Here is a 19134-nt window from a genome sequence, read left to right on the forward strand (position 1 = left end):
TAGTTCTAGAATGAAGGCAACACATGTCTACAGCAACCAAGAGCAAGTGGATGTTTGTTGCAAGAGTTGTACAGAGGTGAAGAGGCTTGCACAGGATATACTAGAGGCGAGAGCTGCATGAAACAAGTCTTCGGACCAAGCCAACAATACCAGTCAATAAAGAGAAATTATAGGTAAATATTTTTTTACAGAGTCTAAGCCCGTTGTGCATTACGATGAAATTTATGGACATGTAGTCTGCCTGCGTGGTTTGATTCGTGAGCCAAAGTCTATACTTGTCTGTTCTGTGATATGAATTTTATCCACAGTGGATGCTGTTGAACTCCGTGACTGTTGCTTTATAGGTTGTAGAAAAATTTCCGCTACCAGTCATGATCAAAGGTTATTTACGTTTCACACGACTGGTTTCGGGATTGCGCCAATCCTCAGATGTTTATACATTCATGTACATGTTTATATTGCTGGAGATCACTGTATATTAAAAAAATTATTTGCTGGTGAATAAACAAATACAAGTGGGACAATTGTAAGGGGCAAGGCAGCATTTGTCGAAAATATATCTTTACTGTTCTGTTATCAATTCACTGCATATTGGTCTCGGTGAACGTGCAATTACCCCCCCACCCCTCCCCCCAGAGGTTTCTTTTATAACGTGAACTGGCTATGGTGATGTTTCTACAGTCAATGCTAATTCATTATCTCTAGGTGTGTTATATGAGTACCTCATGAAAGACTGAAAGAAAACTTGAGATAATTTAATGAACAGAATGTGTCAACATGAATGATTTCTGAAAGAGTAAATCAGTTCGCAAGTGAAAAGTGCGAAAGGGAGCTGTCATTTTTGTTATCCAAACGTTGGAAAAGTTTCAGCGACATCTTAATGTCGGTTATGGAATATAAGTAACATTCTAAGGTATATTAGAGTACAAAGTAACTTATTTTTCGTTCTACCGCGACTCACCTATTTGAAAGGATTCCTGACAATCAGACGCTGCAATCTTGACAATCTCGAACTGTGGCATACGTAATCCTTTCCCCATGATTACTGGATTTAAGGTTTTCCATTCAAGGCTCAGCTCCTCTATGGTTTTGGAAACTGTAAAGTGAAATTTTTTTGTAATGCCGGTAACAGTGGCAGATGATTTGTTTATATATATATATATATATATATATATATATATATATATATATATATATATATATATATTTAACTTAATCAAATGGAGTGAAGAAACATAAGTAACTGAGTGCATTTCATATAAATACGATCCCACAGTTGTTAAAAGTAATTGAATAAACTGAAACTATGTGTTTGTTAATGGAACGATCCAGGAGTGTACTGCTGGTGCATAGCGTTCGGCAATAAGATTTGTCGAGATAGATACGCTGACACATTGACGTCTTGAGGGCATACGGCCGACTTATAACGCCTGCGCCTGTTGGCCGCACCGTACGTGGTCTGCACCCGAGGGCACCTGTTAGCAGCCAAAGCTCTGACCGTGTCAGAGATTGCGGCCGGCGACGCCTGGCGTAGTAACCTGGCTGTGACTGCGTGGAAACAGGCACTATGTCCGACCTCGCCATCAGCACTATCTTTCTGGTAAGTACATCTAGTGCTCATTCTCAAGACATGCAGAGAATATTGCCGCAGTCCCAGTTAACGCTTTCGTAGTTGATGGGATACGTACATCCACTAAATAACGCTCGGTTTTCAGCATTGAGACATCTATATCTCATCTGTCTAGTGATAGCATCTAGCGAGATCCTTTCGGAACTTGGAGAAAAATAGTACATTCCACTGGATGGATATATAGTAGACTGTTATCAAACTGGGTGGTGTGTGTCTACAGGATGTATCGTGTATTTGTTTCACGAGTAACATACCTAATCACTATCTTCAGTATTCCAACAATATCTGAAGTAACAGCGGACACACCAGGAACCACGGTGTTGGCCGTCGAATGGCGCTAGCTGCGCAGCATTTGTGCACCGCCGCCGTCAGTGTCAGCCAGTTTGCCGTGGCATACGGAGCTCCATCGCAGTCTTTAACACTGGTAGCATGCCGCGACAGCGTGGACGTGAACCGTATGTGCAGTTGACGGACTTTGAGCGAGGGCGTATAGTGGGCATGCGGGAGGCCGGGTGGACGTACCGCCGAATTGCTCAACACGTGGGGCGTGAGGTCTCCACAGTACATCGATGTTGTCGCCAGTGGTCGGCGGAAGGTGCACGTGCCCGTCGACCTTGGACCGGACCGCAGCGACGCACGGATGCACGCCAAGACCGTAGGATCCTACGCAGTGCTGTAGGGGACCGCACCGCCACTTCCCAGCAAATTAGGGACACTGTTGCTCCTGGGGTATCGGCGAGGACCATTCGCAACCGTCTCCATGAAGCTGGGCTACGGTCCCGCACACCGTTAGCCGTCTTCCGCTCACGCCCCAACATCGTGCAGCCCGCCTCCAGTGGTGTCGCGACAGGCGTGAATGGAGGGACGAATGGAGACGTGTCGTCTTCAGCGATGAGAGTCGCTTCTGCCTTGGTGCCAATGATGGTCGTATGCGTGTTTGGCGCCGTGCAGGTGAGCGCCACAATCAGGACTGCATACGACCGAGGCACACAGGGCCAACACCCGGCATCATGGTGTGGGGAGCGATCTCCTACACTGGCCGTACACCACTGGTGATCGTCGAGGGGACACTGAATAGTGCACGGTACATCCAAACCGTCATCGAACCCATCGTTCTACCATTCCTAGACCGGCAAGGGAACTTGCTGTTCCAACAGGACAATGCACGTCCGCATGTATCCCGTGCCACCCAACGTGCTCTAGAATGTGTAAGTCAACTACCCTGGCCAGCAAGATCTCCGGATCTGTCCCCCATTGAGCATGTTTGGGACTGGATGAAGCGTCGTCTCACGCGGTCTGCACGTCCAGCACGAACGCTGGTCCAACTGAGGCGCCAGGTGGAAATGGCATGGCAAGCCGTTCCACAGGACTACATCCAGCATCTCTACGATCGTCTCCATGGGAGAATAGCAGCCTGCATTGCTGCGAAAGGTGGATATACACTGTACTAGTGCCGACATTGTGAATGCTCTGTTGCCTGTGTCTATGTGCCTGTGGTTCTGTCAGTGTGATCATGTGATGTATCTGACCCCAGGAATGTGTCAATAAAGTTTCCCCTTCCTGGGACAATGAATTCACGGTGTTCTTATTTCAATTCCCAGGAGTGTAGTTAGGTTCCTGGGAGATGTGTCCCATATTGCCAAATCGATCAACTTACAATTTTTTTGTTAGTGAAAGCTTAATATCTATCACGAAGGAAGGCAGTTTTTGACGTTTTACTTTTCATATGCATGCAAGTAAAATTAACAATCAAAAGGTTAATAAGACTGTGTAAGGTGCTTATTTCGATTGTCTCACTAACGACGCTTCTCCAGTATTTCTACATTTTTGCTTGAATTGGACTCAGATAATTATTGTGCCTTCTTGATACTATGGACCGGCAGTATACCCATCGAGCGACCGGTCAGTGGTTATCCCGGGAGAAACTGAAGGATCGTATGTTTTCGTTAGGTGCTGTACGTTGATAACAACATATAGTTACAATTAGATCATATTCATGTAGAGTAATGATAAGTGTTTTTTTAATTTTTGGCAGTGTTGCTTGTGACAACCAGAGTCTCTTGTACGTCAATACTACTAAGAATATTTTTAAAATTATGGAACAACCTTAATGCCCTTACTTCAGTATTTTCTCTCATGAATAGTACTTACAGCTAGCAACCTCCATCGTGCACACTTGGCTGTCTAGTGGAAACTTTGAGAGATCCATCATGCAGGAAAACGTTAACTTCAATCTGAAACAATATGATAAGCTAATACCAACTGTTCAATGAAGTCATACATTTAAATTATGAAATGTCACATTCAATTACATACAATCATTCCTGTTAAAGGAATTTAGTCACAAAAATACTGTTAAATAAGAAATTAAACTTTCTTTTCTGCAACAGTACATTCAATAAATTAAGAATGATATGAGGGTTGAATGCACACATGCGAGAATATTTTACTTTATATTTCGTGTACATCACGAGGAAAGGTACAATATTTACAGTGATGTATGCAAAAGGAACCAGAGATACAGGCAGAAAGTCATACAACCCCAAAACACTATGAGTATCCACTAATCCCTCAATACAAATATGTTGAAGCTCATCAAGGAGTCACAGATGTGAAACACCATTTTGGCTAGTGTCGACTAAAAGAAAATTACGAGCCCTCGAATTAGTACGATCTGCACTGCGTGCAGAGGGTCAAGAGTCTTGGGGGACCCTTGAGCGGCAATAGATGCGGTACTTCGAAAGCGTATTGAACCGTTTTTGTGTGGCTGCGATTACAGGTAAAACAATGGAAGATGAATGCTCATATACCAAGTTGAGAACTATTTTCTTTAGTTTGGATGACATTGATTTTCTGCCGGTGTAACAGTCCAGCGAGCGACCAATACTGCTGAATAATTCAGTATATCATGTTCCTTGTGTTATACGGAAAGCAAAGAGAGTTCATGAAATTATAATTGAGACATTTGACTTAATCAATGTTCCTGCCAGATATTACAAATGTAATGGTTCAATTCTCATGGCCTTAATGTGACAGTTCTTGGCTGCGATCCATATTAAGTGCATATTGTTCCTGCTGGGACTCAGTTAACTTGAAAGTAAGCTAGTTTTCGAATACTCTGTCTTTCATAGAATGATGAAAATGATATTTAAGTATGTATCTACACCTACCTCTGCAAACCAAGTGCATGGCAGAGAAAGCGTCCAATTTCACTGGTTATCAGGGCTTTCTCCCGTTTCCTTCACGTGTGTATGATGGGAAGATTGATTGCTTAAATGCCTCTGTGCAGTCTATACTGAGTCTCAAGTCCTCGTGACCTCAATGGGAACGATAGGTAGAGAGCTGTAATATGTTTCTAGAGTCATCATTAATAAAACTGAATCTAGGAACTTCCTAAGTAGGTTTTGTAGGTTTTGACTGGATAGTTCGCATCTGTCTTTAACAAAAAGCCAGCCCTGTTTTTTTTTCTTTTTTTTTTAGCACTTTCGCGACACCCTCTCACGGTTCGAACAAGACCGCCCTACCCTTCTCTTCACATTTCACTGTCCCCTGTTAGTGCAATTCCATATGCATCCAACTCTTGGGCAATTTTCTAGGAAGGATCGTGCGAGTAATTTGTAAACGGACTGCATTTCCCTAGTAATCTAAGAATGACTCGCAATATGCCACCTGATTTACCTACTACTGAGACTGTATAAACATTCCATTTCATAACACATGCAGGCCGTTGTGGCCGAGCGGCTCTAGGCGCTTCAGTCCGGAACCACGCTGCTGCTACGGTTGCAGGTTCGAATCCTCCCTCGGGCCATGGATATGTGTGATGTCCTTAGGTTATTAGTTAGGTTTAGGTAGCTCTAAGTCTAGGGGACTGATAACCAAGATGTTAAGTCCCATTGTGCTTAGAGCCATCTGAAACATTTTTCAACCATTTCATAACACAACAGCCAGGTGTACGCATCAGTTAACCTATTCCAAATGTGACTCAGTTACATGGTTACTACCGATAGGATACTACTCCTTTTTCTCATTTCGAGAAGTGCACTACTTCTCATTTCTGAACATTTGAAGCAAGTTGCCAATCTGTTTACAACCTTGAGAACTTATCATAATCTGACTGAATATTTACACAGTTTCTTTAAGAAATTACTTCATTATCGACAACTGCTTCGGCTGCAAGAAGTCGGAGGTTACTGTTAACATTGTGCACAAGGTTAATAGTGTAAAGCACTAACACCAAAGGACCTAACACTTCCCGGGGGCACACTCAACTTTACTTCTGCATCTATCAACGACTCTCCATCCAACATAACTTGCTACGTCCTCCCTACCAAAAAGTTCGTCGATCAAATCAAAAATTAGGCTTGATAGGCTGTAACATGGCAGTTTTCAAATTAAACATAGACATGGTGCTGAGTAGAATACTTTTGAAAACTCGTGGAATACTGCAGACACATATCTACCCCGGTCCATGACTTTCAGGCTGTAATGTGTGAAAAGTGAGAATTGTGTTTCACGTGGTACATATATTCGGAAACCAAATTAGTACTCAGGGAGGAGGTCATTCTGTTCGAGATACATTTCGTTTGAGCTCACAGTGAGTTCTAAGATTCTACAACAAATGAATGTCAAGGATGCTGGAAGGCAGTTTTGTTGATCACTTTTGTAACATTTCTTGTAGACGAGTGGGACCTATGCTTTCTTTCAAATACTACGAGTGGTTATTTGTTTTAGAGATATAAGGTAGATTATACTTAAAAGAGGGTCTAACTGATCCGCATATTCATTGTGCCATTTGATAGAGCCGGAGCTTTGTTTAATTTTGACGATATCAGCTGTTTCTCGACGTCACTGCACTGACACTGAAATCTATTTCGCTCAACTTTTGAGTGGTACGAGAATTAATGGGGGCAATACTTCTGCATTATCTAATCAAAGGAACATTTAAAATTGGAATCAAGCATTTGTGATGTTTCTTTGCTATCTTCAATTTCAGTTCCTGCCCCTTCTGTAAGTGACTGGACGCAACTTCTGTGGCCACTAACAGTGGAGGCAGAATTTCTTTGGGTCTTGTGATAGATTTTTTGACAATATTGTTCTACGGTAATCACTTAAAGCGTCACGATCGGCTCCCGTGACAGGCAAACGCAATACATTCATCATATCTCTATCTGCAGCCCTCTAATTTATACTACACCAATCATGCAGTTGTGTCTGTTTCTTTAGGAGTTTCTTCAATTGGTTTATTTCAGCACAAAAATGTGTAACCATTTCATTTACATGTATGTTTTGCTCTAAAAAGTGCTTAACGTTCCCTGTATTGCATACTATATTATATTAAAATTAGAAAGGTAAAAATTATCTTTCCATTTTAAATGCCTGTTTTTCAATGTAACAAAAAGATAAAAGCAACAAATGTAAAATTTAAATAACCAGAAAATAGTGCAGGAGGTACCTGGTTAATTAATCTGAGTTCATTGAGTAAACACAAAGAGTCTGAAATCCCAGAACATTTTCATTCCTTGAAATGTATGACCACGTATTTATCCGTTACAGAAACAATGAAATTGAAAATCTGGAACCAATTACAGCCAGACATGTGGATCTAGTTGGGAAATGATTAATATTTCTCAGCCTTTTTTATTTTTAAATTTCACTCCCGCAAATTTTGTTTATCTGAATCTGTAATAATGACTGGTTACAGACAGTTGCCAAACACTACGGCGATTGTAAGTCCGTCATTAACAAAGCTATTACCTCTGTCAGCAAAAACATGTTGCATCGAGAGACGTTATAGCTACAAAACAATTTAAGTGCGACTACATACCATCGTCTGTGCTCATTTTAAGGAGAAATGGACAAGAAAAGCTTATAATACTTAGCGCAATAGAGGAATCATGGCCAGTTATTTCGTATTTATGTTAAGCTGTAACACTGATTTTTCTAGTTACTTTCGAAAATGTTTTACACCTTTTAACAAAAATCTTCTCATGTTGGTATCGATTAAGCAGTACCTTTACTAACTGCTGAGTGAGTCTTTTCGAACATTTCATATAGTTACGGAGCTGATATATTTTTGCAGGCTAAATATCTAATTCCTTAATGTATATTTGACGTTAGATTCAGTAACAGTCAAGCAATTAGAGGACTGATAGTTTGCATACTGTCAGCGCAATCACGTAAAAACATAACTACAATACATGACACTATCTTTTGTGCAGAAAATGAATTTTGCTTGCCATAGGCTGTGTGATAAGTTGACTGCCTACGTGGCTCATTTGTGGAGCGGGCCTGGGTTTCATAGAGAGTCGGAAGCGGATTATTCGAAAGCAGCTTCCGGAACAGAGACCCACATACTGACGTCAGCGAAACGTGTAAGATAGGATTTGCGTTGAGACCCTGACATTCCTGCCTGAGCGGCCGGTATCTTGGGTAGAGCACGAACTGCTGTGGACGAGTCTGTCATATGAGTAACATTATTAGGCCACCATAGCTATTCTGTCCGAGACACGTCACGCGTATCAAAAGCTCACTGTTCGTTGTTGTATTCTACGTTGTTGATCTGGAATTTGAATTTCTAAAAGGCCCCTAACAAAGCTTTTCCTACTGTATTTTGTCATTGATTTCTAGCGATTGTAGGTTATTGTAGCATACAGAACAAGTTAATTGTTCCATTGGTGTAACCAGTCAAATCTGAATTACATTTCAGTACTGATGCAGAGCATCGGAGAGTATTTATTCCATCTGAACGTCTTTTATTCCATATTCACTGAATATCTTTTTATTCATAAGATTGTATTTTTGCTTCTGTTTTTGCTTTAACAATGTCTCGTTTGACCATCACAAAGCTCGCCTATATGTAAAATTTTATTACACCTTTACTGTAGAAGTAGTAAGCCCTATTTCACACACCAAAATTCATTCAAATATATACGGTTTCTTTGTGTAATCATTAGCGGTCGGGTAACAGAATCAAATTTTTGATGACATCGCAATTAATTTTGATGTGTCTGTTTACTGTTTTCGAATTACATTCAAGTGCCTGATTGATCTCTCTGCTGTCTGTACCATTCGCAGTGACATCACGTAGCAGTTATCTGGGGAATATCCATAATGTAATATGCGTGCAGATTCTGACAGTACCAACATTATTTTCACCGACGATGTTTAACAAATTCATAGTTAGTTACAGTAACAAGGAAAAACATGAGTGCGCAGTTACGTTTCGCATGGAGGTGCAGCTTTCATGATACAATGTGTTTTCATGGCTCAGAAAGTCAGCTGGAAAGGAGATACCTCTGTCAGTCATGAGCCTTCACAGCAAGGAGTATCTAGTGGAAAACAATACTCTTCTTGAGATGTGTGCCTTGTGCGTTGCTCTCATTTCGAGGAGGGGTTTACTTAGAACACCAATAGCTGATTAGTGGTTCTTTTGTATGAAGCTGGTGGATGCTTGTCATTGTACTAATGCTTTGGCTTTCACGACATTGTTGCTAAAGATCTCTGTTTAGTTTACGCCAAAGAAATTAAATGACCACTGTCGCCCACTTATTATACGTCAGGTCAGTTACGATCACTTACAAGGCATTTTGTCAGTATACTGTCATCCCACCATTCACAATATCCGAGTATATTTAAGTAGTGCATTGGCACTTATAATAGGATTTGAGGCATTTTCACAGGTGCCGGTCGTTGTCACCATAATAGAAACAAGACAGTAGCCATAAACAGACGAATATTTGCTGACAAACAAAAAATATTGTTACTCGGAACTTTTATGTACATGAAAACATGAATTATTATCAAGGTATCTGTAGCTGCATCACGTAGGACCTCTAGTGACATTCATCTTTCACTCTCCATCTACGATTATACATGTGTGTGGGAGGAACAGATTGTTCTCCACAAAAAGTTCGAATTGTTGCTCCAGGGGCTCCAAACTTGTGTACTTATTATTGAAAATTTCTTTGAGTAACCAGAAGTATTCTCTAAGGTTGCATTCCACTCCTTCCTCTACTTTCACTGCACAACAATACTTATCGTTGCTGGAACGAGACAAATGCCGAGTAGCTTCCTTTTCTCCATATGCATTCATATTGTCAGGTCCGTAAAAAGAACTAATGTCTCCCTCATGGTGTCTGCGTTATTACTGTTTTGTGTAAATATTTTCTAGGCTGCCTGTGTTTGGGCTTTTCCGGGCAATGATACGGAATGGATGATCGTATTTACAATGGAATTTCTTGATCTGTCCTCTTTCCCTGATGACAGTGTATGCGTTGTGATCAACGCAAACTTACCAGCATTGTAATATATCTTACCCTGATGACAGTGTATAAAGTTGTGATCAACATAAACTTACCAGCATTGTAATATATCAGTCTTACTGATTTGTCATAGCTCTTGTGACTCTGTAAAGCATTTGCTTCTAATGTTACTTGGCCTTCTGTATTTTGATGCTTCATTTCATTTCCTGTCGAGGAGGGTGTTTAATGATTCCTCGTATATTTCTGCTGGACTGTAGGTCGCAAATTATTTCACTTGGCACGAGTCCTGGTGCTGCACCAGGTAGCTTATTTACAATAGTCATGAAGTCATTAAAAGTCTCTCCACTTTTTTGTTGTTTTTGGCAGTAGGCACGACACATCTGATTGATCCCCTTTATTATCTTTTAAGCTGGATTAGATATACGTCTGTACTCGGCTATCATAATTTCTTTGACACTGAAGTTGCAAAGAAACTGGTATAGGCATGCTTACTCAAATACAGAGATATGTAAACTGGCAGAATACGGCGCTGCAATCGGCAACGCCCACATAAGTGTCTGGAGCAGACGTTACACCGTTTGCTGCTGCTACAAAGGCAGGGTTTCCAGATTTAAGTGAGTTTGAACGTGGTGTTACAGTCGGCACACCAGCGATGGGCATAGCATCTCCGAGAGAGCGATGAAGTGGTGATTTTACCGTACGACCATTTAACGAATGTCCCGTGAATATCAGGAATCTGGTAAAACATCAGATCTCTTACATCGCTGCGGCCGGAGACAGATCCTGCAAGAACGGGACCAATGACGGCTGAAGAGAATCGTTCAAAACGACAGAAGTGCAACCCTTCAGAAATTGCTGGAGATTTCAATGCTTGGCCATCAACAAGTGTCAGCGAGCGAACTATTCAAAGAAACATCGTCGATATGGGCTTTTGGAGCCGAAAGCCCACTCCTGTACACTAGATGACTGCATGCCACAAAGTTCTACGCCTCGCCTGGGTCCGTCAACACCGACATTCGGCTGTTGATGGCTGGAAACATGTAGCGTAGTCGGACGAGTCTCGTTTCAAATTGTATCAAGCGGATGGACGTGTACGGGTATGGAGACAACCTTATGAATCCATGGACCCTGCATGTCAGCCGTTGACTGTTCAAGCTGGTGGAGTCTCTGTAATGGAGTAGGGTGTGTGCAGTTGGAGTGATATGTGACCCTCTATATGTATACAAAGGACTGTGATAGTTGACACGTACGTAAGCATCCTGTCTGATAACTTCCATCCATTCATGTGCATTGTGCATTCCAACGGACTTGGGCAATTACAGTAGGACAACGCGACACCCCACACGTCCAGAATTGCTACAGAGTAACTCCCGGAACACTCTAATGAGTTTAAACACTTCCACTAGCCACCAGACTCCCCAGAAATGAATATCATTGGGCATGTCAAGGATGACTTGCAACGTGTTTTTCAGAAGATGTATCCACCCCCTTCTACTCTTACGGATGTATGGACAGCCCTGCAGAATTCATGGTGTCAGTTCCGTCCAGCACTACTTCAGACAGTGGTCGAATCCCTGCCTTGTAGTTTTGCGACACTTCTGCGTGCTCGTGGGGGCCTTACACAACATTAGGCAGATGTACCTGTTTCTTTGGCTCTTCAGTCATAACAGGTCGTTCGATGTTCTGTATACCATCTGCGGTTCACTGTCGCTCAAGATATGTTTGGAATGGCAGATTGCACTTTGATAATCATTTCTCAATGCAGATGCTTTGCTGTTGTCCCTCCTAAGTTGACAGAATGTACTGTATATAGACATAATTTGTTATTAGTTTTCCCTGTATATCGATGGCTACAATACCCATTGCATTTTCTACATGATCGGATACAATGGCACTTACCTATTTCTGTTGAAGATTTGAACTTTTTACATATTTCGCAACAACATAACAGTTTCCACGTTTGCTTTTGAATACAAAAAAATAGAAAAGGATCAACACATTTGCCGGCTCTGAAGTTTTCGTTGTTCTGTTGTGTTGCCTGAATAGGTCTCCATTTTTATGTTGTGTGATATGAATTTTATATCGTTGTGGAGCAATTAATGCTTCGGCTACTTTCCGTCAATTGTACATCCAAAACATATTTTCATACTTTTTAATTCCTGCCCTTCATTCTACACGTCTAATGTTCTTATTAGGTGTTAAACTTCGCCTTCATACTGTGCAGGTCTTCTAGTTGCAATAAAAATTTCTTTCTCTTGATGGTTCACTGCTGTAATATCGTGAAATTCTGTAGAAAAGAGAGACAACGCATATGAAAGAGCATTTCGCTTTCCATCGTAGTCTTTAGAAACTAATGTGCATCTGGTCAACCAAATGTGGTACAGTTTGCTGTTCGACAGAAAGAATAAGGTATTTGACCAATTATAACTTTCATATGCCTTCTAGCTAAATAGTATCGAGATTTTCCACTTCATTGCCAAACAGCTGGTCCCATCGTCGTGTGGCGGTGTTCTATCGTTCTCATTTATTTAGCATTCTGATGACGAATGTAATAACACTATTCTCATCCTCGTCTTAAAAAAGTACTCCAGTGGCGTAGTCCAAACTACCACTGGCCATTCAGAAGTTTTTGATAGCCTCTGTATGTGCTTATTCTTCCAGACAACACTATAACCTTTTAATGGCTCCAAAGGCATTTGTATATACTTGCGTCTAATCCAAAAAAACTTTAATTTTTAATGAGTTTGTCAGCTGTGGGTCATTTAATGACTGATCTACAAATCTACTCTATAAGGTACGTAGTAATAAGACTTTCTGTTCTCAGCATTAACGCTTTGGAAACTCTACAATAACTTTCAAATGCCATGCTCCGGTACCGTTAGAACTGAGAATTAACTGTTTCTCGTCTTATTCTATATCTGTTAGGATTTTTTGTTCCACTGTTTAGTTGGGTACTGGCACTGCAACATGTCCCTGTAAGACATGAAATATTCTCTCCCATTTTTAGCCATTTCGATATAAGTGCTGTGAAACAGCACTGACAGTTACCTTTATCTGTTAAAGCATCGATATTGTTTCAATAGGCAACAATGTCTGTAGAAGGTAAAAATTGTACCCCTAATTCAATATTTTTGTCTTGCTTTGCAGCCTATTATTGAAAGTGATTAGTTGGTTACTCGATAGCTGATTTCCATTATTGGGCTGTATCCGGAACTCTTAATTGTTTCCCATATAAATCCGATCTATTTGTGGTCCAAACCCACTGTCCAGCCGCTATTCCACGTAGTAGTCTCCATTTGATGTAATTTTTTTGTCATGATTGTGGCACCCAGAGTGGTGGCTACCATGTTCTCTGCCGTTTAGTCCTCTGCCTCTGCCGGCCGCGGTGGTCTAGCGGTTCTAGGCGCGCAGTCCGGACCCGCGCGACTGCTACAGTCGCAGGTTCGAATCCTGCCTCGGGCATGGATGTGTGTGATGTCCTTAGGTTAGTTAGGTATAAGTAGTTCCCAGTTCTAGGGGACTGATGACCACAGCAGTTAAGTCCCATAGTGCTCAGAGCCATTTCAACCATTTTTGAACCTCTGCTTCTCCTTGATCCATATTTGCTTTGGCGATTGTAATTGTGTTCATTCTGAAACTCATTTAATCAAAGGCTGATCATTCTGCTTTGTTCTCATGATACCGTTTGACAACTCATATTGATAGAATCTCCCTTAATGCATGGGGGTCAATTCTAGACGCTGTACTAGTTCTTCTTCATTTTCAAGACGTAATTTAGATGTCATTAATGTGATATTAGATTGGCTGTCAGGGTGTATAGTATGTTTAATTTATTCTATATCTGTCGAAATGTTTTTCCAGTTTATTATCCTGTCATGGTCGTTATATAAATGCCTCCCGTACATTATTGATATATTGGTGCTGTTTCTATTACGATGCTTGACCACATTGCCTATACCCATACATGGCTCGCCATGAATACATGTGTGGTGCATTTGTACGTGTACTAATGTCCAAACAAGAGCAGAACTTTTTAGATTAATGGCTCGTTTTCCCATGATACACATGCTGCAACATTTCAATTTTCACACTATGGAAAATAGTACCTGCGGGTGCTAACTATTTAGGTACAAGACGGGTTCTGAATGATGTAACAGGAACTTGAAAATAATCTGTGTGTATTATGAAAATCATTCAATAGAAAAAAACTACTGCACTCTATATTTAATAATTTTTAATCTATATGTGTAGGCTGAACTAACTCCCAGTTGTTCTTTGTAGTGCTAGTAAGTTAAAATGAAAAAAGGGCTAGATCTAGTAAAACAATAAGGTTCAGTTTTGTAATGTTACTGAAGTTACTCAGTGATGAAGTAACAAATATGTTGACAATATTTCTTTTTATGTACATAAACACAGTACGTAATAACGTTTTCCATATGTTAGCAAGTACAGTACATTCTGTAAAAATACTTTCTTCCGTTTCTGAAGACAGTTTCATGTCCATGTTGGCGACAATGACCATACCCGTCACAATGCCTGCATCTTATTACAAGAGCCTGCGAATTTCAAAAATGTGCAAATATTTTGTACATTCGAGTGTCAGTATAATGACAAAAATGTTTTCTTGTACAAAGTGGGCGTAACTGGCTTTGTGTGTAGTAAGTGGACGACATTGGGGTAAGTTAGGCAGTTTCTGTGTCGTAAACTAAGGAGTGATGCCAAGGAGCAATGTTGCCAATGCCAAAGTATAATGAGTGCAATCCACCCGCTTCACACAGAAAAGAAACCGAAAATCACTCATTGATGGTCAGTGGAAATCCTTTCTCGCCACGTGAGTGAGGTGCAGTGCGGACCAGAGAAGAGCAATGACACTAGAGAGACCTTGCTGTGAAAGACCAAAATTGGTAGAGGCAACTCTTCGTCAGCCTGGTTTTTACACTAAGGACACACATTATTTTGCGAAACATGTGCCTCCGTGAGGAACATGACGAAGGAGATAACCACTTAATGCCTTTGTGTGAATATACAGAAGCCACCTGAAGGTGTTATCAACGCTTGACATTGTTTGGAAACCGCTGCAAGTGATCAACCTATGGGATAAGAAGGCGAAAACGCTTGCTGGTCGCTTCTACATGAAAATCCACCAGCAACAGCCGAAAATTAGCTGTCTGGAACGAGGAACCAAGACCAAAAGAACTACCCAGGCGGGATCGTCTATTGATTGGCACTGAAGATTCGTCAGTAAGTAATAAGATGAGAGAAAAACAATTAGAGGTTTGATAAGCACAAGATAGTGGAGACCTGGCTCAAATCTGGTGAGCTGGGTTTCTAGACAGGGCTTCTCGTTCCAGCAAAGTGCTGAGTGAAATGTGGTCCTAATTTTGCCTTGAAATTTAGTTCATAGTGCCACTGTAGTCCACTTTTGCAGCAGTTACATATATTCTGACGACATCTGGCCATATCTGAGCGTCAGATCCAACAATCTTCAAGAATAACCGACTTTGTTCAGTATTGCGATAGTCTAAAAACCTGGATAGCGAAGTTAGTCATAAAAAATCACTTGTGTTCCGAAAGTAGATCAACAGCTATTTCCAAGAAGCACTTAGAGTCATATGCACTGACGATACCAAATAACTCTATCACGATATAGAATTAGTTAAAGGTGTCTCCATAATGCTTTAATAAAGATAACAGATGACCTTAAACATGTCAAGGTTCGACAAGAAGCCGGAAGCGGCTATAAGGGTAGCGGAGTACGTGTGGAGTGCTCATGAGGGTTTTTTAGGTTAGAGAATTCCCTCCCTAGGCCCGACAAGACGCCTCCTGAGACGCGGCAAGGTAGGAGTAGGCAAAATGCAACAGGGAATAACAATAGTAATGTGCTAATAGTAAATTGCAGGAGCGTCTATAGTAAGGTCCCAGAACAGCTCTCGTTAATAAAGGGTCACAACGCCCATATAGTACAAGGGACTGAAAGTTGGCTGAAACCAGACGTAAACAGTAATGAAATCCTAAACTCAGATTGAACTGTATACCGCAGAGACAGGCTGGACAGTGAAGGGGGAGGCGTATTTATAGCGATAAGAAGTGCAATAGTATCGAAGGAAATTGACGGAGATCCGAATTGTGAAATAATTTGGGTGAAGGTCACGGTTAAAGCAGGCTCTGACATGGTAATTGGATGTCTCTATAGGCCCCCTAGCTCAGCAGCTGTTGTGGCTGAAATTTGGAAAATATTTCGTGTAGATTTCCCCACCATTTTATAGTTCTGGGTGGAGATTTTAATTTGCCGGATATAGACTAGGAGACTCAAACGTTCATAACGGGTTCCAGGGACAAAGAATCCTGTGAAATTTTTTTAAGTGCTTTATCTGAAAACTACCTTGAGCAGTTAAACAGAGAACCGATTCGTGGCGATAACATATTAGACCTTCTGGTGACAAACAGACCCGAACTATTTAAAACAGTTAACGCAGAACAAGGAATCAGCGATCATGAAGCGGTTACGGCAACGATTATTTCAGCCGTAAATAGAAATATTGAAAAAGGTAGGAAGATTTTTGTGTTTAGCAAAAGTGACAAAAATCAGATTACAGAGTCCCTGACGGCTCAACACAAAAAGTTTGGTCTCAACTACAGATAATGTTGAGGATCAGTGGACAGAGTTCAATACCATCGTTAGATGAGTATGTGCCAAGCAAGATCGTAAGAGATGGAAAAGAGCCACCGTGGTACAACAACCGCGTTAGAAAACTGCTGCGGAAGCAAAGCGTACTTCACAGCAAACATAAACATAGCCAAAGCCTTGCTGACAAACAAAAATTACGCGAAGCGAAATGTAGTGTGAGGAGGGCTATGCGAGAGGCGTTCAATGAATTATAAAGTAAAGTTCAATGTACTGACTTGGCAGAAAATCCTAAGAAATTTTGGTCTTACAAAGCGGTAGGTGGATGAAAACAAAATGTTCAGACACTCTGTGACCAAAATGGTACTGAAACAGAGGATGGCAGACTAAAGGCCGAAATACTAAATACCTTTTTCCAAAGCTGTTTCACAGAGGAAGACTGCACTGTAGTTCCGTCTCTAGATTGTCGTACAGATGACAAAATGGTAGCTATCGAAATAGACGACAGAGGGATAGAGAAACAATTAAAATCACTCAAAATAGGAAGGGCCGCTGGACCTGATGGGATACCAGTTCGAATTTACACAGAGTACGCGAAGGAACTTGCCCCCCTTCTTGCAGCGGTGTACCGTAGGTCTCTAGAAGAGCGTTGCGTTCCAAAGGATTGGAAAAGGGCACAGGTCATCCCCGTTTTCAAGCGCTACGATCGCAGGTCCGAATCCTGCCTCGGGCATGGATGTGTGTGATGTCCTTAGGTTAGTTAGGTTTAATTAGTTCTGAGTTCTAGGCGACTGATGACCTCAGAAGTTAAGTCGCATAGTGCTCAGAGCCATTTGAACCAATTTTTGAATGCATCGTGTCCGGCACCACAAAGTCACAATGGAGGCAGGAAGCATCAGGCATACATGGCAGTTTAGTATTACGCAATATAGTTTTTTCACTGTATGTCAATAATACGTTATCAATGGTGTCCAAGGGAGTTACCACACGCGTGCTGATGATATCCAGTTATATCTAAGTGCAAAACCAATAAATCTAAGGAAAACTGTAGAGAATTGCAATATTGACGTTTGCGCCCTATCAAAATAGGTACACAGCGTAGTTAAAGCTCAAGCCAACCAAAACTCAGGCGGTACTGGCTGATGATTCTAGACTCATAAGCTCGAATTATCGCGAAAACCTATAGTCTTTAATCTTAAATGGGCCAAATATTATCTTCACTGCAGCAACAAAGAGTTTAGGAGTAATAATAGAAAAATCCAAAGTGCCTTAAGCACGTCGCTGCAGTGTGAAAGAGGACATCAGAATCTCTCCATGCACTAGACAAATCTTAAAATGTCCTCCCTCTTGACCTGAAAAATGAATTTGTACAAGCACTTCCAATTATGGAAGGACTGTCTCAGAAAATCTCACAGAGCCTGTAACAGCTTATGAACGGCTGTCTATGATATACCAGTTATGTTCCAAACTAATCATATTTTACCATCATATGCACAGCTATCCTGGTTGCGTGAGGGCAGGCCCAAAAATTTCCACACCGTCTGTCTTATCAAAGTGCACTGTCCCTCATATCTGACTTCGACTTTAACGCTGTTGTTTGAACAGTATGGTAAAAACACTTGTGTCCAACAGTGTAAAACCGTTTGTGTACCACTTCGTCGCTGAACCACCTTAGTACCAGTAGCAGGAATCTGTACCGTTAATAATCTCCCTCATTGCATTAGAGAACTGAATGACATTTCTAGTTTCAAAATGAAGTTAATTACATACCTATTGAAGAAACAATATGGGCTACCATTGTCCCTGTACTCACTCGTTATCCGTTTACATGCTTCTTTCCAACCACCATTTCCGCATTTCCCAGTATTCTTAGCTGCAATGTGTGCAGTATTCCCCAGAACTCGTTACTCAGAAAATATCTGTTTAGTACACCCATAATTTTTTTAATATCTGCCAGTACCATTATTATTACAACTGTAATTATTAGTATTATTTTTATTAGGGTTACTGGAAGCAGCAAAGGTACGATCTGTATAAACCTTATTAGCTGTTAGTCATCACTATTTTTCACATCGGCTCTCCAAACACTTTATTGCCATTTGTCTTATTAAAGTTATTTGTGTTTCATACGCAACCAAGACGTGAAACAGGTACTGTGCGTCTGAAATCCTGGTCCAATGAAAGAAAGGGGCTGAAGATCCTAATCTGATCAAGTTAAATAAATAAATAACAAATAAATAAATAAATAAAGTGCTGGATGGACATGTAGAGTGAACATAATAGCTCACATAATTCGGGAATGTCTTACTTGCCTAATTACTAGTAGATAAAAATTAGTCTAGTCATTAGACTAATGAAACTATACTGTTGCCATGTATAGCAATCCATGCCAAGAGCTACCCAAGAATACTTGCGTAAGATATATGTGGAACATTCAGTTTCGTCACAAGAGTTGGAGTGTACTCGACTTGGTGAGATACGTGTTTTTCGTATGATCTACGTTCTTCATAGATTTCTAGGTTCCGGATATTTACCTTTATGAACTAATTTCCATGCATCATTAACAATAGTAGAAGATATGACGATGTCTTCAGTACCTTGGCTATCCCTGAGCCTAA

The 19134-nt window shown here is 40.9% G+C and overlaps 1 protein-coding gene across 1 annotated transcript in view; it reads right to left on the reverse strand.

Moving 5' to 3' along the window:
- The window catches only part of LOC126176187 (glycine receptor subunit alpha-3-like), a 701283-nt gene that overhangs the window by 119290 nt on the left and 562859 nt on the right, over positions 1–19134 (reverse strand). Inside the window, exons 6-7 of the mRNA XM_049923329.1 lie at positions 3782–3864; positions 962–1096 (exon numbers count right to left, since the gene is read on the reverse strand). Of these exons, the coding sequence (XP_049779286.1) occupies positions 962–1096; positions 3782–3864 (218 nt within the window). The remainder of the gene's footprint in view (positions 1–961; positions 1097–3781; positions 3865–19134) is intronic.

This window comes from Schistocerca cancellata, chromosome 3 (genome assembly GCF_023864275.1).
Source record: "Schistocerca cancellata isolate TAMUIC-IGC-003103 chromosome 3, iqSchCanc2.1, whole genome shotgun sequence".
Classification (NCBI taxonomy): domain Eukaryota; kingdom Metazoa; phylum Arthropoda; class Insecta; order Orthoptera; family Acrididae; genus Schistocerca; species Schistocerca cancellata.